Source organism: Lontra canadensis, unplaced genomic scaffold (genome assembly GCF_010015895.1).
Source record: "Lontra canadensis isolate GAN:19392208 unplaced genomic scaffold, GSC_riverotter_1.0 scaffold16, whole genome shotgun sequence".
NCBI classification, from domain to species: domain Eukaryota; kingdom Metazoa; phylum Chordata; class Mammalia; order Carnivora; family Mustelidae; genus Lontra; species Lontra canadensis.
In genome coordinates this window covers 25,019,199-25,034,253 of record NW_022631010.1, presented here as the reverse complement: position 1 = coordinate 25,034,253, position 15,055 = coordinate 25,019,199, and the positions used below count along the sequence as shown (strand labels likewise).

At 46.7% G+C, this 15,055-nt stretch overlaps 1 protein-coding gene across 8 annotated transcripts in view; it reads right to left on the bottom strand.

Annotated features, from left to right (window-relative positions):
* Positions 1-961: 961 nt before the first annotated feature.
* Positions 962-15,055, bottom strand: part of GZF1 (GDNF inducible zinc finger protein 1) — a 36,866-nt gene continuing 22,772 nt past the window's right edge. For 2 of the 8 annotated variants that reach the window (XM_032859321.1, XM_032859326.1), the window contains 6 exons: positions 13,628-13,881; positions 6,860-8,258; positions 5,435-5,529; positions 3,716-3,883; positions 2,982-3,139; positions 962-2,613 (listed from right to left, as the gene is read on the bottom strand). In XM_032859321.1, the coding sequence (XP_032715212.1) occupies positions 2,263-2,613; positions 2,982-3,139; positions 3,716-3,883; positions 5,435-5,529; positions 6,860-8,235 (2,148 nt within the window). In that variant the 5' untranslated portion in view covers positions 8,236-8,258; positions 13,628-13,881 and the 3' untranslated portion in view covers positions 962-2,262. Of the gene's footprint in view, positions 2,614-2,981; positions 3,140-3,715; positions 3,884-5,434; positions 5,530-6,859; positions 8,259-10,609; positions 10,719-10,849; positions 10,891-13,627; positions 13,882-14,333; positions 14,477-15,055 lie in introns of those variants that run through there. The other 6 variants (XM_032859323.1, XM_032859328.1, XM_032859320.1 and 3 more) reach the window with 6 other exon arrangements.

The following is a 15,055-nucleotide window of genomic DNA, read 5'->3' as shown; positions in this document are numbered from 1 at the left end:
ACGGCAGCCTTGTTTTCTCTCAGCAAGACTGTACTTGGATTAAGAGAAATCATGACACCCCACAAATCCCTCTGTGCTGGGTTTTCTGCAGGGTTTTTGCATTTCTCTGCTCTCGGGTGCAGCCTTACTTTCCTGGTAAGGACAGAAATGGGTCTAGTTGGAGACACAGCTGTGACGGAGCCTGTCACATCACACTGAAAAGGCCTCTCTGCATCTGCCCCAGCACCAGCTGCACAGGTGGTAAGCCGTCCCTCACAGGAGGCCAGCGTCCCTCACCACCAGGCTTTCACATCTGGAGTCAATATGTAGTCCAGTTACATAGACAATCCTAGGACTACAGACCCTGATTTTACATTTCACTGCCCATGAAATGGAAGAGAATTGTACTTGTTCCAGTTAAGAATCTTATTTCTACAGAGCCTAGATTCTAACAGTGGAAATAAACTTTAGATTTGCAAAACATTTTAGAAAGCAAACATTTATTAACACATTAAACGATTTTTTTGTAGAATTCTAAAGAAACAAATTCAAGACAAAAATTCTTCCAGTAGGTAACAAAATAATCTATTATTTAAATTCCTTCCATTAAGATGACTTTATTCCATGAAACAGTACATCAGCTGGGCAGGCTCATTCTTACCAAAAGTAAAATGCTTGTGTGACAGTTTCACTGTTGCTGTTCTGTAAACACAACCAGGATACACTGTCATCACTGAAAATTCAGTACTGCCATCTTCAAGAGCAAGTGTGAAACATGTTATCAGCACCTAAAACATCTTAGAGTGGTTTTAGTATTTACTTAACATGTTACAAGTTAAAATAAGCATTTAGGGAGAGTCTTCCCACATTAGTTTCTGGCATGGTACAGCTGTATCTTCATCCTGGAACTTAGGATGAAGTACCTTTCTCTTAGAAAGTGAACATGTTTTCACAGCAAGTTTAATAAATTAAAATATAGTGAACAAAAAAATTCTTCGGGTTCTCTCTTTAAATTATTACGTTTAGGGTTACATGTGAGTCAAAGCATTTAGCATGCAGCCACACACCCAAGCCTCTGGTACCAAGAATCAGGCTTAGCAAATAAAGAATTAACTTCACTGCAAATTCATTTTAAGCAGAAGGCCAGCATGAGCCGGCCACAGGAGCACTGAAGGCAAAGTTCCTGGTTCTTCACAATCCACTCTTAAGGCATCATCAAAGACAGGTTCCAAGGGTTTTGGTCCCTTCTGCTTATGTGCTCACATGTTCCCAAGGAAAGAAATGTGAGGGAACTACTTGCCTGTTTCAAGCTCTTGATACATAAAAGAGAAATTCTGCATTTCTAAAAGTCACAGAGTTAAGTCAGGAAAACCTAGCCAAAAATACTAACACTCTGTGTCCTAAGATGTGCCAGATCACCTCATTGCTACATGTGAATAAAAGGACTCCACAGTGTTTCAAGTGTTCTAAAGCCTCTTACTTCACGTTTTACACTTCTGTGAAAACACTACACCATTTGCTGCTAGAATCTTTGGTAGGACAGCTTTTACCTAATGAGACTTTAGGAATGAAACCCAACAGCCACACTTCATTTCCGCCGTTACTCTATGGCCAACTTCCTAGCTGTGAATGTGCTGTGAGTACAGATTACAGAAAGCCATTTTTTCAGGTGTCCAATCTGTCATTCCTTTTTTCGTGCCTACAGACAGGAGGTGGAAGAGAATGAACGCAACCATCCACTTCTTCAGTCCCAACTCAAGGGTCCCCAAGCAAATCGACTTGCTTCAGTTCAACAGTAAAGAGCATGAAAATACATGGTCCCAGTTTTATTTCAGCTTGGTAGAAAAATAGCTTAAAATCATCAGGGAACTAAACCCACACAGAGGGGTAAGGCAGGCTGAGAGACCGGGAGATCACTAACATTAACTTCATGAGCTGGGCCAGGGCTCTGTATTCTACAGTTCCATAGTTGTCCAAACTTCCTACACATCAGGACAAGCGTTATGCACACGACCTGCACCAGGATCCAGTGAGGTCATGTTAACTGCTTTGTCGATCAAGCGTAGCTGAGATCATGCAGACTGGGATTTTTTAAGGGGAAGCTCTAAAAATGCTTTGATAAAGACGTGCAAGTTAGCAGAGATTCAGGAAGATGTGCAGAAGGTATTCTTGCCCACTCTGCTCGTGGACAGTTCTTCGTCTTAGCCCCTGACGTGAACCTGCATACAGCAATCACACATGCGGAGACGCAGCGTAGGATCTGCCTGGCAGGCACCAAAGCTCTCATTCCATGTTGGTCAGCGAGTGAAGCTGTGTTGGCATCGTGTCTGCCTGTGGAGTCAGCTCGCTGAGCTCACTGATGGTGGTGGCCAGCAGTGTGTCCTGAGACACCACGCAATCGTCCGACTTGCAGGCTGGGTCTGCAGAACTGTTCTCATGCACCGTGGATACACTGCCTTGGACTGTGGCGAGGTTGTGAAAATGGCCATTTTCTGCAAAAGACAGCAATTTATCTGAAAGTTTGGATGATGTATATTCTTCATCCGGCTGCTCAGTCTTGTGCGTGTCATCGTTCTTGGGTGAGCCATCTACAATAACAAGGAAAGACTTCCATGGAGTATTCTTATCATGTATCTACAAATCAAACACAAAACAGAAGTCACAACGTGTCTCTGAACAAGTACATCTTTTACAACAATGGTCTCTTTTCAACTTCAATTTAGTTTCCACCACGGCAAAAGACCCTTCCACTAATGGCCAACTATTTCTCTACCACCACTGTCACTGTTAAGAAGCACATGTCATAGACTGTGCTCTTGGGGACCCAAGACTCAGTTCTTCATTCACACTGTGAATGTGGTCCCTGCAGAGAAAACCTGAAAAGGAAAGGCCCACTGTCGTCTTCTACGACCACCCTATGGAATGATGGCCGGCATTTCTGTCTAGAGTTACGTGCACCTGGGACCCGCGATTTGTCATGCAGAAACTGCGCTGCTGCTTACCGAGGTATGCCGCCGGAGGGTGGACTTGTCAGTGAATGTCCGTCCGCACGCGTTACACATGAATGGCTTCTCCCCCGTGTGGATGCGATGGTGACGCTGGAGAGCGTTGAGCTGGGTGAACTGCTTCCCACACTGGTCACAGCAATAAGGACGTTCCCCTGAGATGGGAAGAGAAGAAAGTCACTGGTTGATCTCTCCAGCCTACTGTGTTGAATTCTGGTATGCTCTGGAATCATGCTGCTAGGAGACCACTGGAAAGCAGCAGTCGGAAGGCTACGCTGGGAACGACTCAAGAGTCGACTGACAGGTACAAATCTACTCCTGTGATATCAGGAGTTTATGCTAAACTTTTGGGGTTTACCATAAGGGCCAAAGCCAAAAGCTGGCACTACATCTACAGAACTTCACCTGTTTTCCACAGTAATGGAATATAAAATTCCAAGTCCCATAACACCTGAATTTGTGTGTGTGTACACTAATATATCTGGACCATTACTCCGAATTCTAATCTGAAAGTGTTAAAATGTCCACATATCCACATCCACATCCAAACACTCCTACCTTTCCAGTTTGTGAGAGCCAGAAACTAGAAACTCAGAAATTTAAAAATGCTATATGACACATAAAACAATACTAAATTCTAAATAGTTTCCTAGTAAACATAAAACTTTTGGGACATTATCCTTGCCACACTAGGGAAGGAACTCCCTTCCCTAGAGACATGCCAGCCATACCTGTATGGACTTTAATGTGCTGGTAGAGTGAATTCCGCTGGGCAAAAGTCCTGAAACAAACTTCACATTTAAAGGGTTTGGATCCAGTATGGATTCTATTGTGATGTTTTAAATACTCCTTAGAAGCAAAACTCTTGCCACATGTTTCACACATGAAAGGTCTTTCACCTACATGAAAAGGTGAGACAGAAAGTTAGAAATGCTACAAGCACCAGAACCCTCGACGAGCTGGCCCACACTCTAGAACACATATGAAGTCACAGCACATGACATCTTCACATTGAAACTGTCCTAAAACATCTATGTAGGATGTAGGATGCCTGCTACTTCCTGCAAGTTCAGGTAAAATATCCTTGGGAATCCTAAGAAGGGTTCCACTAGCCTAGAATTAGATCATTAGTTGGCCCACATTTAGTAAACTTAGTCATTCCAAACAAGAAATTAATATTATAACTTGTTTGGGGGAATTGTTGGATTTTTCCAAGCAGCACTGGTGTGACACTTTATCAGGACCAAAGTGTTCCCTGAGAGGAGAGGAAGTTTACATGGATACATATGCACCGCTGTTCTGGGACAGCAACTCCAACCAACCTGGGCTGGCTTACAGAACAGGAGAAAAATGTTTCCACTTCATGTTGCATAGTTTCAGTCTTTTAATCCCACAAATCAGACTCATCTGATCATTAGGTGTGCCCCTGACTTTACAAACATCAAAATAAAAATACTGGCTTTAAAAGACCCTGAATACATTAATATTTTCATCAACTGACCGGTTCTCACTTAATGCTTCAGTGTGACCTGACCTCACCTCCATCCCCAATCTTCCATTAGGCACCAATTCTTATTCAGGGTGTCAGTAATTCCCATCATTAAACGCCTCAGCTCGGCTTTGCCTGCATTTGAACTTGAGGCTCATATGGCAGTCTTTAGAGATAAAAATTTTTAAATGCAAGCAAGAAAGAATTGGATCAGTATGATAACAGCAGTGTACAACAGTTAGATTCTACATCCTATACAACAAGGTTCTGAACCTCAGGATGGCTGTGCTCAATTTGAATAGAGTCAACTTGAATTTTCTCCCTCACATAATAAAATCACATCACAAAATTTTGAAAAATAGAAATGAGATAATCCCACCACCTAATACATTATATAGCAATTTATTTTCATCTAGTCTTCTATGTGCAGGTTTTCAATGTAACTGGAATTAGCTGTGTGCACAACTGTACATTTTCCAATCCATATCCAACCACAGGTGTTTTTCATAACGTTCACAGCCCTGGGAGTGGCTCCATCAGGTGCCGAGAACCACTTCCTTGTGGTTGGACCATCAGGCTGTTTCCAATGCTCTGTTATTAGGGAGAGCAAGAAGGGGGATGAGAGCATATAGCTTTTCCCATATTTTGGATAATTACTTTAAGACAGATTCCTGGAAACGGAATTTGGGGCTAGAACAGTAGGAACTGTTTCATACCTCTTGATACGTAAGACTCACGTGCCAGCTCCTACTGCCCAGTGTGCACGGCTGCCACCATGAGCATGCCAGCACCAGAGAGCCATGGGCATATTTGCGTTATTTGTTTTTGCTCACTTTCGAGATGGAAAAGCTATATCACGGCCTTAGCCTGCACCACTTTAGCAGATGCCAACTTCTAAATTAAATGGCAGTTTCTTCTACAGCTAGAAAGACATTCAATCACAACAGCATTGAGTATTTACCTGTGTGACACCTTTTATGATAAATCAGCATGTGGTTCTGAGTGAATCTTGCACCACATTCATCACAGACAAAAGGTTTTTCCCCTGTATGAATTCTGAAAGTACAACATTCAGATGGTAACTTAGGATGTATCTCAAAGCTCACTTTGCAATACAATTTCCACTCTAGCCTGCAAAGACGGTTATTCCAAGAGACCAAATGAGAACTGCTGAAGGGGAAGTACACAGGCCCATGACCTCCATCCCCAAGTTCGTTTCTGCTGGAGGCCAGCTGGCTGCTGTGCTTCCCCAGGGGATGCTGCAGGGCCCAGGCCAGCAGACACTCGCCTTTGCTCCCTCTCTTCACCACTGAATAGTACCATGCAGTATTTGCAAAGCTTCCTCATCAGAGTAATTGACCACCAACACCTTGGGGACTACGGCTGACCAAGCTCCGTGCGATCAAAACTGTTACCAATGATTCCTAAGATGACGTGAGCAGTCCAGAAAGAACGGTTCTCAAAATGCTGAAAAAAGCTGGTTTCTAAGGAACGTGCATCAGCATTTGAGTTTCACAACTAGTACGAAGCAGCCATCAACCACGACTCACTGCGCACTTCCTATGTCAAGGTTTTAACTGATCACAGAGTAAAAAGATAATGAACACCATGTTACCACCCCAAAGACGCCCCAGCCTGACGATGGCAGGTCTAGAAAAGAGGAGAAACTGCTTCTCTGGATTTCAAGCATAAATAGTCAGCACTGGAAGGAAACCTATTTAAAAACCAGTGTACTCCACCTACAGGTCAAAAATTATGAACAGAAAACACTGTCCTCATTCTGAAGGTTAGACTAACCAGTGGCACTTTCCAAGACCCAAAAACGAACACCTACAACCAGAGGAGGGTCCTAAAGCCCTAAGAGTCCTCTCATTGAGATCTTCAATGGGACCGTGGAACCAGCTGGTCACAGGTCCAAGTTCTAAATAAAGAGTCAGGAAAAGAGAAATGAAGGTCATTAGCCCAACTGGCCCTCAAGTATAAGCATGGCAGGCACGGTAAGCTCCAGAGGCTACTCTGGGATTGGGAAAGCCTGGCCTGCAGTGGCCGTGCGACAAGACTGGCAGGGCCTGGGTTCCATGTCCAGGCTTCTGTGCTGGCACTGGGCATAGGGTGAGGGGGATAGCCATCAGCCCGGGGCCTGTAGGAAGGCTGAATAAAGAAGAGACACCTCCGCCAAGGAAGAGAATTCACAGATGTCCCAAAGCAGACCCCCAATTTCTAGAGGCCACAAATTAAGAAGTGGAACATCTGCAGACATAGCCACACTGGTCAAACCCTAGAATGACCTCCATCTCTCCCCAACCCCATCCTCAGAACACAAACGGGCCGCATGGCAGGCAAAGAGCACCCTCGCAGTGGCTCTGGCCGGTGGCCCGTGCCCTACCTCATGTGGGTCTTCAGCGCCGAGGGCTGCGAGAACTTGGCCTCGCACTCGGTGCAGCCATACGGCTTGTGGCCCGTGTGCGTCCGCTCGTGCAGCCGCAGCGCCGTCTTGGAGCTCAGGCCCTTGCCGCACTGCTGGCACTGGTGGCGCTCGCCACCACCCTCGTGCACCTGCACCACGTGCCGCTTGACGTCCTTCTTCCGCTTGAACTTCTTGCCGCACAGCTCGCATGGGAAGTGGCGCTCGCTGCTGTGCACATGGCGCTGGTGGCTCTTGAGGTTGCAGCGGTTGGCAAAGGTCTGGCCGCACGTGTCGCAGCGATGAACCACCTCAGTGGCCACCCCGTGGTGGTGCCGGATATGTTTCAGGAAGCTCTTCTCATACAGAAAGGCTTTTTCACAGATAGTGCACTTGAAGTTGCTCTTCCTCTTCTCGCCCTCCTCCTCCTCGTCGTCATCCTCCTCCATGCGGCCTGTGTCCTCCCTGCTGCCTGCTTTTGGCAGCTCCTGGGCCGCCTCCACTGCCACTCTGCCCTCCTCACGCTTTGTGACAGGCTCCACCTCTGCTCCCATGGCCTCTGGGTTGGGGTCCTCGGGGCTTCGGCAGTCCCCCATGTCGTCCTCGGCACTTTTCTGCTGCTCTCGCAGCCTTCTTGTGTATTTCTTTTTAGGGATTTCCACAAACACCTTTCTTCCAGCCAGCCTTCCACTGGCCCTTCTGATTTTGGGATAGGGAGGCTTGATTGCATCTTTTTTCTTGTCAGGTTTCTCCTTGGACTTCTTCAGGGGCATATCTGGCAACACGCCATTGCTGATTGTCTCTACTAGGGGATCTGAGGAATCCCCAAGGCCATTAGTGAGAGGACTGTCCCCGGGGGAACTTGCCCTGGGGTCAGGAGCAACAGCAGCTTGGGAGCCACTGCTCCCTTCTGCCTCCTGAGACTCAGAGAAGTTCTGCAACTCCAAAAGTACAGATTCTAACATCTGTTTCTTCAACTGAAAACAAGTCTCTGATAAGTCCAGACATTTTAGTTTCTCAGCCATTTCCAGCATTCGCTGCACCCTATCTTCTTCTACCTGTACCTTTGCAGTGTACACAAACTCGAGAAATGAGGCAAAGTCAACAACTTGTACTTCATTTAGATAGACATTAGTCCTCGTACCATCCACAGTCTTCTCATTAAGGAACATCTCCTTAAAGAATTTGCTGGTGGCTGCCAACACCGCCTTATGAGCCATGAACTCTTCACGGACGCCCTGGTACTCCACGCTGACAGTCACATCACACAGGTGACCAAGAAGGCGTAGCTGATGCATTTCATGCAGAAGGTTGAATGGTGAGGATTTGGATTCCAGTAGAACCGCACCACTTTCCATGTTTCTTCTTTCGAATAACAGCTCTGAAAACAGAAACAAGAATTATTCATGCCTGAGCAAACACCAAAGTAAAAGGATTAAAAATCAGGATTATTTCAGTTCTCTAAAGGATATCAACTGATTAACAATCAAAACCTAGCTTTCCTTATCTAAAGAGATAAATCACACTACTTCTTAGTAAGTTCTAAAGTGAAGTCCTAATGCACCCTCTTAAGGTAGTATTTGCACAAAAAAAAAAAAAATTACTATGATTTCTCCCAATGATAAACATAATTAACCAAAGTCATACTTAATGAAATATATTACAGCAGTAATCTGCTTATCTAGATCATTTTCTAACTTGCTTATAGACACACCTCAAAACCATAATAGAATTTACAGCAACAATAATGTCTAGTTCTTTGACCAGGAAATCAAATAATTAAAACACATGGCCACCAAACCTTAGAGGATCATGTCTGCCTTTGAAAACAACCAACTTGGGGAGACTGGGTGGCTCAGCTGGTTGACTGTCTTTGGCTGGGGTCATGATCTCAGTGTCCTGGGATGGAGTCCCACATTGGAGTCTGCTTATCCCTCTCCCTCTGCCCCTTCCCATGCTGGTGCTCTCTCTCTCTCTCATAAAGAAATAAAAATAAAATAAAATAAAAATAAGAAAGAAAACAACCAACTTGGGAGCCTGGGTGGCTCAATTGGTTAAATGCCTGCCTTCAACTCAGGTCATGATCCCAGAGTCCTGGGATCAAGCCCTGTATCCCACTCCTCTCACAGTGGGGAGCCTGCTTCTCCCTCTACCTACTGCTCCCCGCTTGTACACAGGCGCATGCTCTCTCTCTCTGACAAATTAATAAAATCTTAAGAAAACAACCAACTATAACTACTTTCCACAAGGAAAACTTGATAAAGAAAAATAGTCCATAATCCATGGCTATTTCTAGCACCCCTAGACACCTCATAATTGAATTATTGTTACTCTATGAGAATAATTTCACGAGCTGTGCTACCTTGAACAAGTAACTTAATTTCTCTGAACCACAGTCTGTTCTTCTGTAGAAAGATGGCAGAGCCCATGAGGCTCCAGTGAGTACAAACATGTCAAGTGCTTACAGCTTCACCAGAGGCTTGTAAGCTACTTGCTACTGGCTTCCCATACACGAGGCCTAGGTGCTATTATCGCTATTACCTTCCCCATTTCACAGAAGAGGAACTGACAAGATTAAGTGGTTGGGCTGGGGCTTGAGCCAGGGACTCCAGACTCACACTGAAACTGCTCAGCATACCCCTCACCTAAACAGTGCCAAATGTAAAGAGCTGCTTTTCCTCTCTAGATCTTTCCATGACTGGAAACTGCAGATTTCACTCCCCACTCCAAGGTCTCCTTCCCCTGGCTTCCGTGGCCCCCTACACCAGCATAGGTCACTTCTTTACTGGAACTACTCTTTCCTCAGACTCCCTATGTGCTTTCTCAAGATGCACCCCAACCCTATGCCCAACCCTATGCTCAAGATGCACCCCAACCCTATGCACCCTTTGTAGAATCTACAGTATGTTTTGGCTCCTAAATCTCCACCCCTGTCCAAAGTACCCGTCCTCCTTCTATCCCCCTTCAGCCAGATCTTAGATGTTGCCTCAGACTCAACATGTCTAGGGCAGAACTTGTCTTCATCTTTCCTGGAAAACCATCCTCACCTCTACCAAGTTTTCCAGTCCCACCAGTGATACTGTTTCCAGGACCTGGGGCTACAGCTGGATTCCAACAACCACCAGCCACCCCAAAACACGAAAAAGACTGCCCTCTGAGAGTTCAACCGCAACAAGCCAGGAGGCCTGAACAGTTACCTGAAGACTCTCCACAGTCAACTGAGAACGCCCACCAAGCCCAAATGGGTAAGGCAGGGAAGGGGCGGTACTCTAGGCCAAGGACCATCACTGATTTCAGCCCCAGCGCCGGAGAAATGGCTGCAGAAGGCTTTCTCAATCTGATGCCCAGCCTCACCAGTAGCCCTTCACTGCCCCAAACCTCTGCCAACCGGGCCCTCAAGCAGACGTGCGAACCTACAGGCGGCGGACAGAGATTTCTGAGTCAATCAATAAAGTGGTTGCTGAGTACGATTTCCCATCCTGTCTGAACACAGGAAGGGAAGACAGGGATCATGGCGACAGGAATCCTCTGGCCTGGGTGACAGCTGCATCTCCCACTGTAATTGGCTGGCGCCCGGCTGCACCTCTGTCCCCGAGCATCTCCCTCCCGCCGGCCGTTCTCCGCGGCTCCTCCGCACTAAGGAGGTGCGGCAATCCCTCCCGGCCGAGTCCGGTCGGCTTCTCGCTACGATGGCGCACGCCCCCGCCCCCTTGGCCCCTCCAACCCGCACACCTCCAAGGGACACACGCTCCCTCTGCAAACGGATCCGGTGCCTGTTGGGCCGCGGGCATCCAGGGCGCCCGCGAGATCGGGCCTGGACCCCGACCTCGAGCCGCCCGAGGCTCCTGCACCCCCGAGGTCCGCCGCATCTCCGGGAAGACACCCTCGGCCGGCCCGCTCGCCAAGCCCGCACAAGTCGGGAGGCAGCGGCTGGGGCGAAAAGCCCCGACGGCCCGTGGGCCACACACTCACCTCCCAGCCGGCGTTGCCGCCGCCGCCGCCGCTACCGCGCGTCCACCGGCCCAGGCCCCCGGGGACGTACGGCCGACTGGGCGGGGCGGGACAACAGCGCGGGCGCCGCCGATTGGCCGCCGCGGGCCCGCCCCGCCCCCAGACGGCCCCGCCCCCTCCCGTGTCTAGGGGTGGGGGCTGCGCGCGCACGTCCGACTGCGGAGGCCGTTCGGGCAGAGTTACGTGATTCGACAGATGCTTGGAGCCCAAGTCCACTCTGGATTGCGTCACCAGCCGCGGGTCACGGTTTGCGCCTGCGCAGAAGACAACGAAGGTGGTTCCGTGGCTGTTCTTGGCGCGGCGGGGGCGGAGCCGGGCCAGCCCCAGAGGGTCACGTGAGTGGGGGAGGGGTGCGTGGTCACTTTCGGGCCTGTCTTCGGTTGCCTGCCCGTGGCACTTGTAGTCCGGGTGCTACACGTAGTCCGGTACGTTGTCCGCCACTCGAAGAAGGAGAGGATCTACGATGCCGACCGGCATCGGGAAGGAGCTGGCGTTCCGCGTGGGTCCTGAGACTGGCCGGTGGCGGACAAAGCACTCCCACGTGCTGCAGGACGGGGTTGGCTAAGGGCGGGGTGCTCGGCGGGCATTCTTCCCGCAGGGTCGCCGCCAGAGTTGGCCCCGGCCCAAGAGCCACGAGACCCCACCTCTCACCTTGCTTCAGCGCACCGTGTAGGGTCCCGGGAGTCTGCAGCCACGCACGTGGTTTGAGTGGTCATTGTGGAGCTTCCCAAAGACCCAACCGCCCTTCGGTGGAAAGAATCCATGCTCCGTCTTTGAATCCTTCAGCCCCAAACCTTGCTGCTTCCATGCATCCTTGTGCACTCTTAATCAAAATCCCGCTCTGGAAGACTCGCCTTAAATTAAACTTCCGGTTCTCGGTTAATCCGGCCTGACTTCCCGCTGCGAGCCAGTGGCTAAAGATTTGTGAGAGCCTGTTGCTCACTGTGGCCAGCGTTGCACTGGGCGGCGTCTTACCCTCAGGGTGTGTCGGTAATTTGTAGGACTATAAAACGCAGATTAAAAATAAGACACTTAACTTTCTGTTGAAAATATTTTCCTCCCCTTTTTCAGCATGTAGTTTAGAAAAGTGATTATTGTAAGTATTCTCTCTTTGAGATGTACCTAATTCCTTCTGAAGACTAGCTAAGCCCTGAGTCAGCTTTATGATCCAGAACCTAGAACAGCTGTGTTCAAGGGCTCCCGGAGCCATCTGTTCGCAGTGTAAGCATCCGGAGAGAAAGCGCCCAATCTTCCAGTTTCCTAGGAGACTAACTTTAATGGGCTCCTTGTTCCAAAGTTGCACAACTAACTCCTGTCATAAAGGTATGAGAAGTGTGTTTTTACTCTGGATAAACCAAGTAGATGTCCTAGATAGTCATCCCACTCACCAGGTAGAGAGCATGAACTATGTGTGATCAGTAGTAGTGTCTAGTCCCTTTTACTGGAGCACTAGTTATTACTGTACATTGAGACAGATTGTACCTAGTTAGCTAACATGAAAAGGCTGAGATTTCTTTCTTTGTCAATTGCCTGTGATGCATGTTACATTCTGGTTTAAGGCGTATTCAATAATACAAGTGTTTTCTTCACTACTTTTATAGAGATTAGGGGAGAAGATTTTATTTTCAATTTTATCTCAACAGAAGCCAGCTTCCCACACATAGTAGGTACTAAGTCAGTATTTGAAGAGTGAAAGAGAGGCATCTTTGCTTAGGCACACTCCTATTTGTAGTCCATGATTCCAGGAAATTGGTAGGAACACAATTTTCACTTGTGGCCCCAGATCCAGAATAATTTTTTATTTTATGATTTTGTTTTACATTGCTAAAAGGTGATTTGCATCCTCACTTAAATCTTCATTGCTTTTTGGCCATTTGTGTATCTCCTTTGGAGAAATTTTTATTCATTCAGATCCTCTATTTTTTTAGTTATTGTTCTTTTATTTAAGTTATAAGAGTTCCTTTTATATTCTAGATGAAAGTCCCTTATCAGATATATTTTGTAAGTATTTCTTTTTACTTTCTGGATGGTATCTTTTGAAGCACAGGGGTTTTTAACTCTGAGGGACTCCAGTCTATTTTTTTTCTTTCTTGCTTTTGGAAACTGTTGCCTAATCCAAGGTCATGATGATTCATCCCTACTTTCTTCCAAAAATTTTAGCTCTTACATTTAAATTTGATACATTTTGAGTTAACTTCTGTATACGTATGAGGTAGGGGTCCTGCTTAATTCTAATTGCAGGAGATTATCCAGTTGTCCCAACATTTGTTGGAAAGACTGTTCTTCCCCCATTAAACTGTGTGGCCTTCCTGTCAAGAATCATTTGACTGTGAATGCCACCATTTACTTCTGGACTCTGTTCAGTTGATCCACAGGACTGTCCTCAGTACCACACTGTCTCGGTTAGTGTGGACTTTTCCTTTTTCATGGAGAGGTTTTAAAATTCTTGCTGATCTGCCAGTCTTTTCTCTTGGGTTTCTTCTGCTGATTTTAAGCTCAGGAAACACTTCTAAATATAGAGAGAACAGGAAGAACAAAAGTGCAGAGATGGTGCCCAGAGCACCTACAGTGTCCAGAACAGGCTGGACATGTGGCTCTGAGATTCCTGGTAGCCAAAGAGAAAAAAGCCATAAAGCTTTGTCTACAGAAAGAACAATGCAAATTTAGTTTGCTCAGAGGAAGTTTTACATACAGTATGGGAAATATATGTCCTAAAGAGCATTCTTAAGATGAACTGACCTCCATGTTCTTCTCCATCATCATTTTCATCTTTTCTCTCTTCTTCAAATTTGCATTAAATGAATTTGCTCCCTCCTCTTCACAGCCAGCAGATTCCCTGTGATTGTCTCCTGCTGATCCAGGATCTGATGCTGCCCCTGTGTTCCTCCAGGTACATCTGTTTCATCATGTCTTGCCCCTGATCAGCTGGTAAGTGGGACCACCACCCAGCACACTGGCTGCAGTTTTTGTCTTGTCTGGATTCATGTATTTTTCTGTAGAAAAACAAGATGTAACTGCAGTGGATAAACACTCATTTACATGAACTGGGAAACTATAAGAAATAAGGTAAACATTGGAATGAGATATAATGCACAGCTCACATCCCCTATGTGGGGATCAAGACTCAAGGGGGAAACAGGCTGATGAGAGACCGGTGGGTTCCGGATTAAAAAAAAAAAAAAAAAAAAAAAAAAAAAATTACTCCTTCTTAATCACAGGATTTGAGGCAAACAGCTCACCCAGTCTGTCAGTGCATACCTCTCCAAGAGCTCCTGGACAGGTGGAGGCCTTGGGAACATCTCCCATCACCGTGGTGTTAGACACAATAAAAGAATGTGCTTTAGTGGGTTAGTGGTGCCAGCTCCTTGGTATTTAGTGTCCAAACATGGCAGTTCCTTGGGGGAGAGCCTAAAATCTCAGAGATGGGCAAGAAAATGGCACGTACCATTCAGAGACCTCCTGGGTGTAGAGCAGCGGCTCTGGGGTGGGCACAGGACAGGTTGCTGGAGTGGCTGCACATCTGTCTCAACCTGGGTGGTGGTTACAAGTGGGTCTGTTACTAAGTTTAATATTCGTTTTATGTAGTTTTCTGTATCTGTGTCTTATTTTTCAGTAAAAAGAAAGTAAAAGATAAAGAAGGCATGCTTATTTCTCTCTACCATGGAACATGTGTTCAGTCAGTGTGCATGCTCCATTGTTGACTGCAGACATGTGGCCACTTCTCTACTTGGTCTTTTTTTTCCCACACAGTAGTTATTGGGTCACTCAGATCACCAGCAGGGTCTCTTCAGTTACATTAAAAACCCACTTTGTTCCCACAAGCGAACAAAAGGAATGGTATGTGTCACCTTGAATTGCTGACCCTGCCAGGAGCCAAAGATCTTTCCCAAGTTAGGCTGTAGAAACAAGATTTGAAAAATTCCAGCAAAAGAGCCAACTATGTAATAACTTGACAATCCTGCTACAAATCCTTAGAAATGGTAGCTTAAATATAGCAACTGTCGTTTGAATTCATGGCCAAGTTTGCAAGAAATCTGGAAAATCTCTGCGGTCCAGAAATAAAGAGGGAGTTTAATATGAAGCCTGTTGGTGAGAGAGCTGCACTGCCCGAGAAGGGGCTGTGGGTCTGGTCTTGATAATAGAGCTGGGAGTCTGGATTTACACACA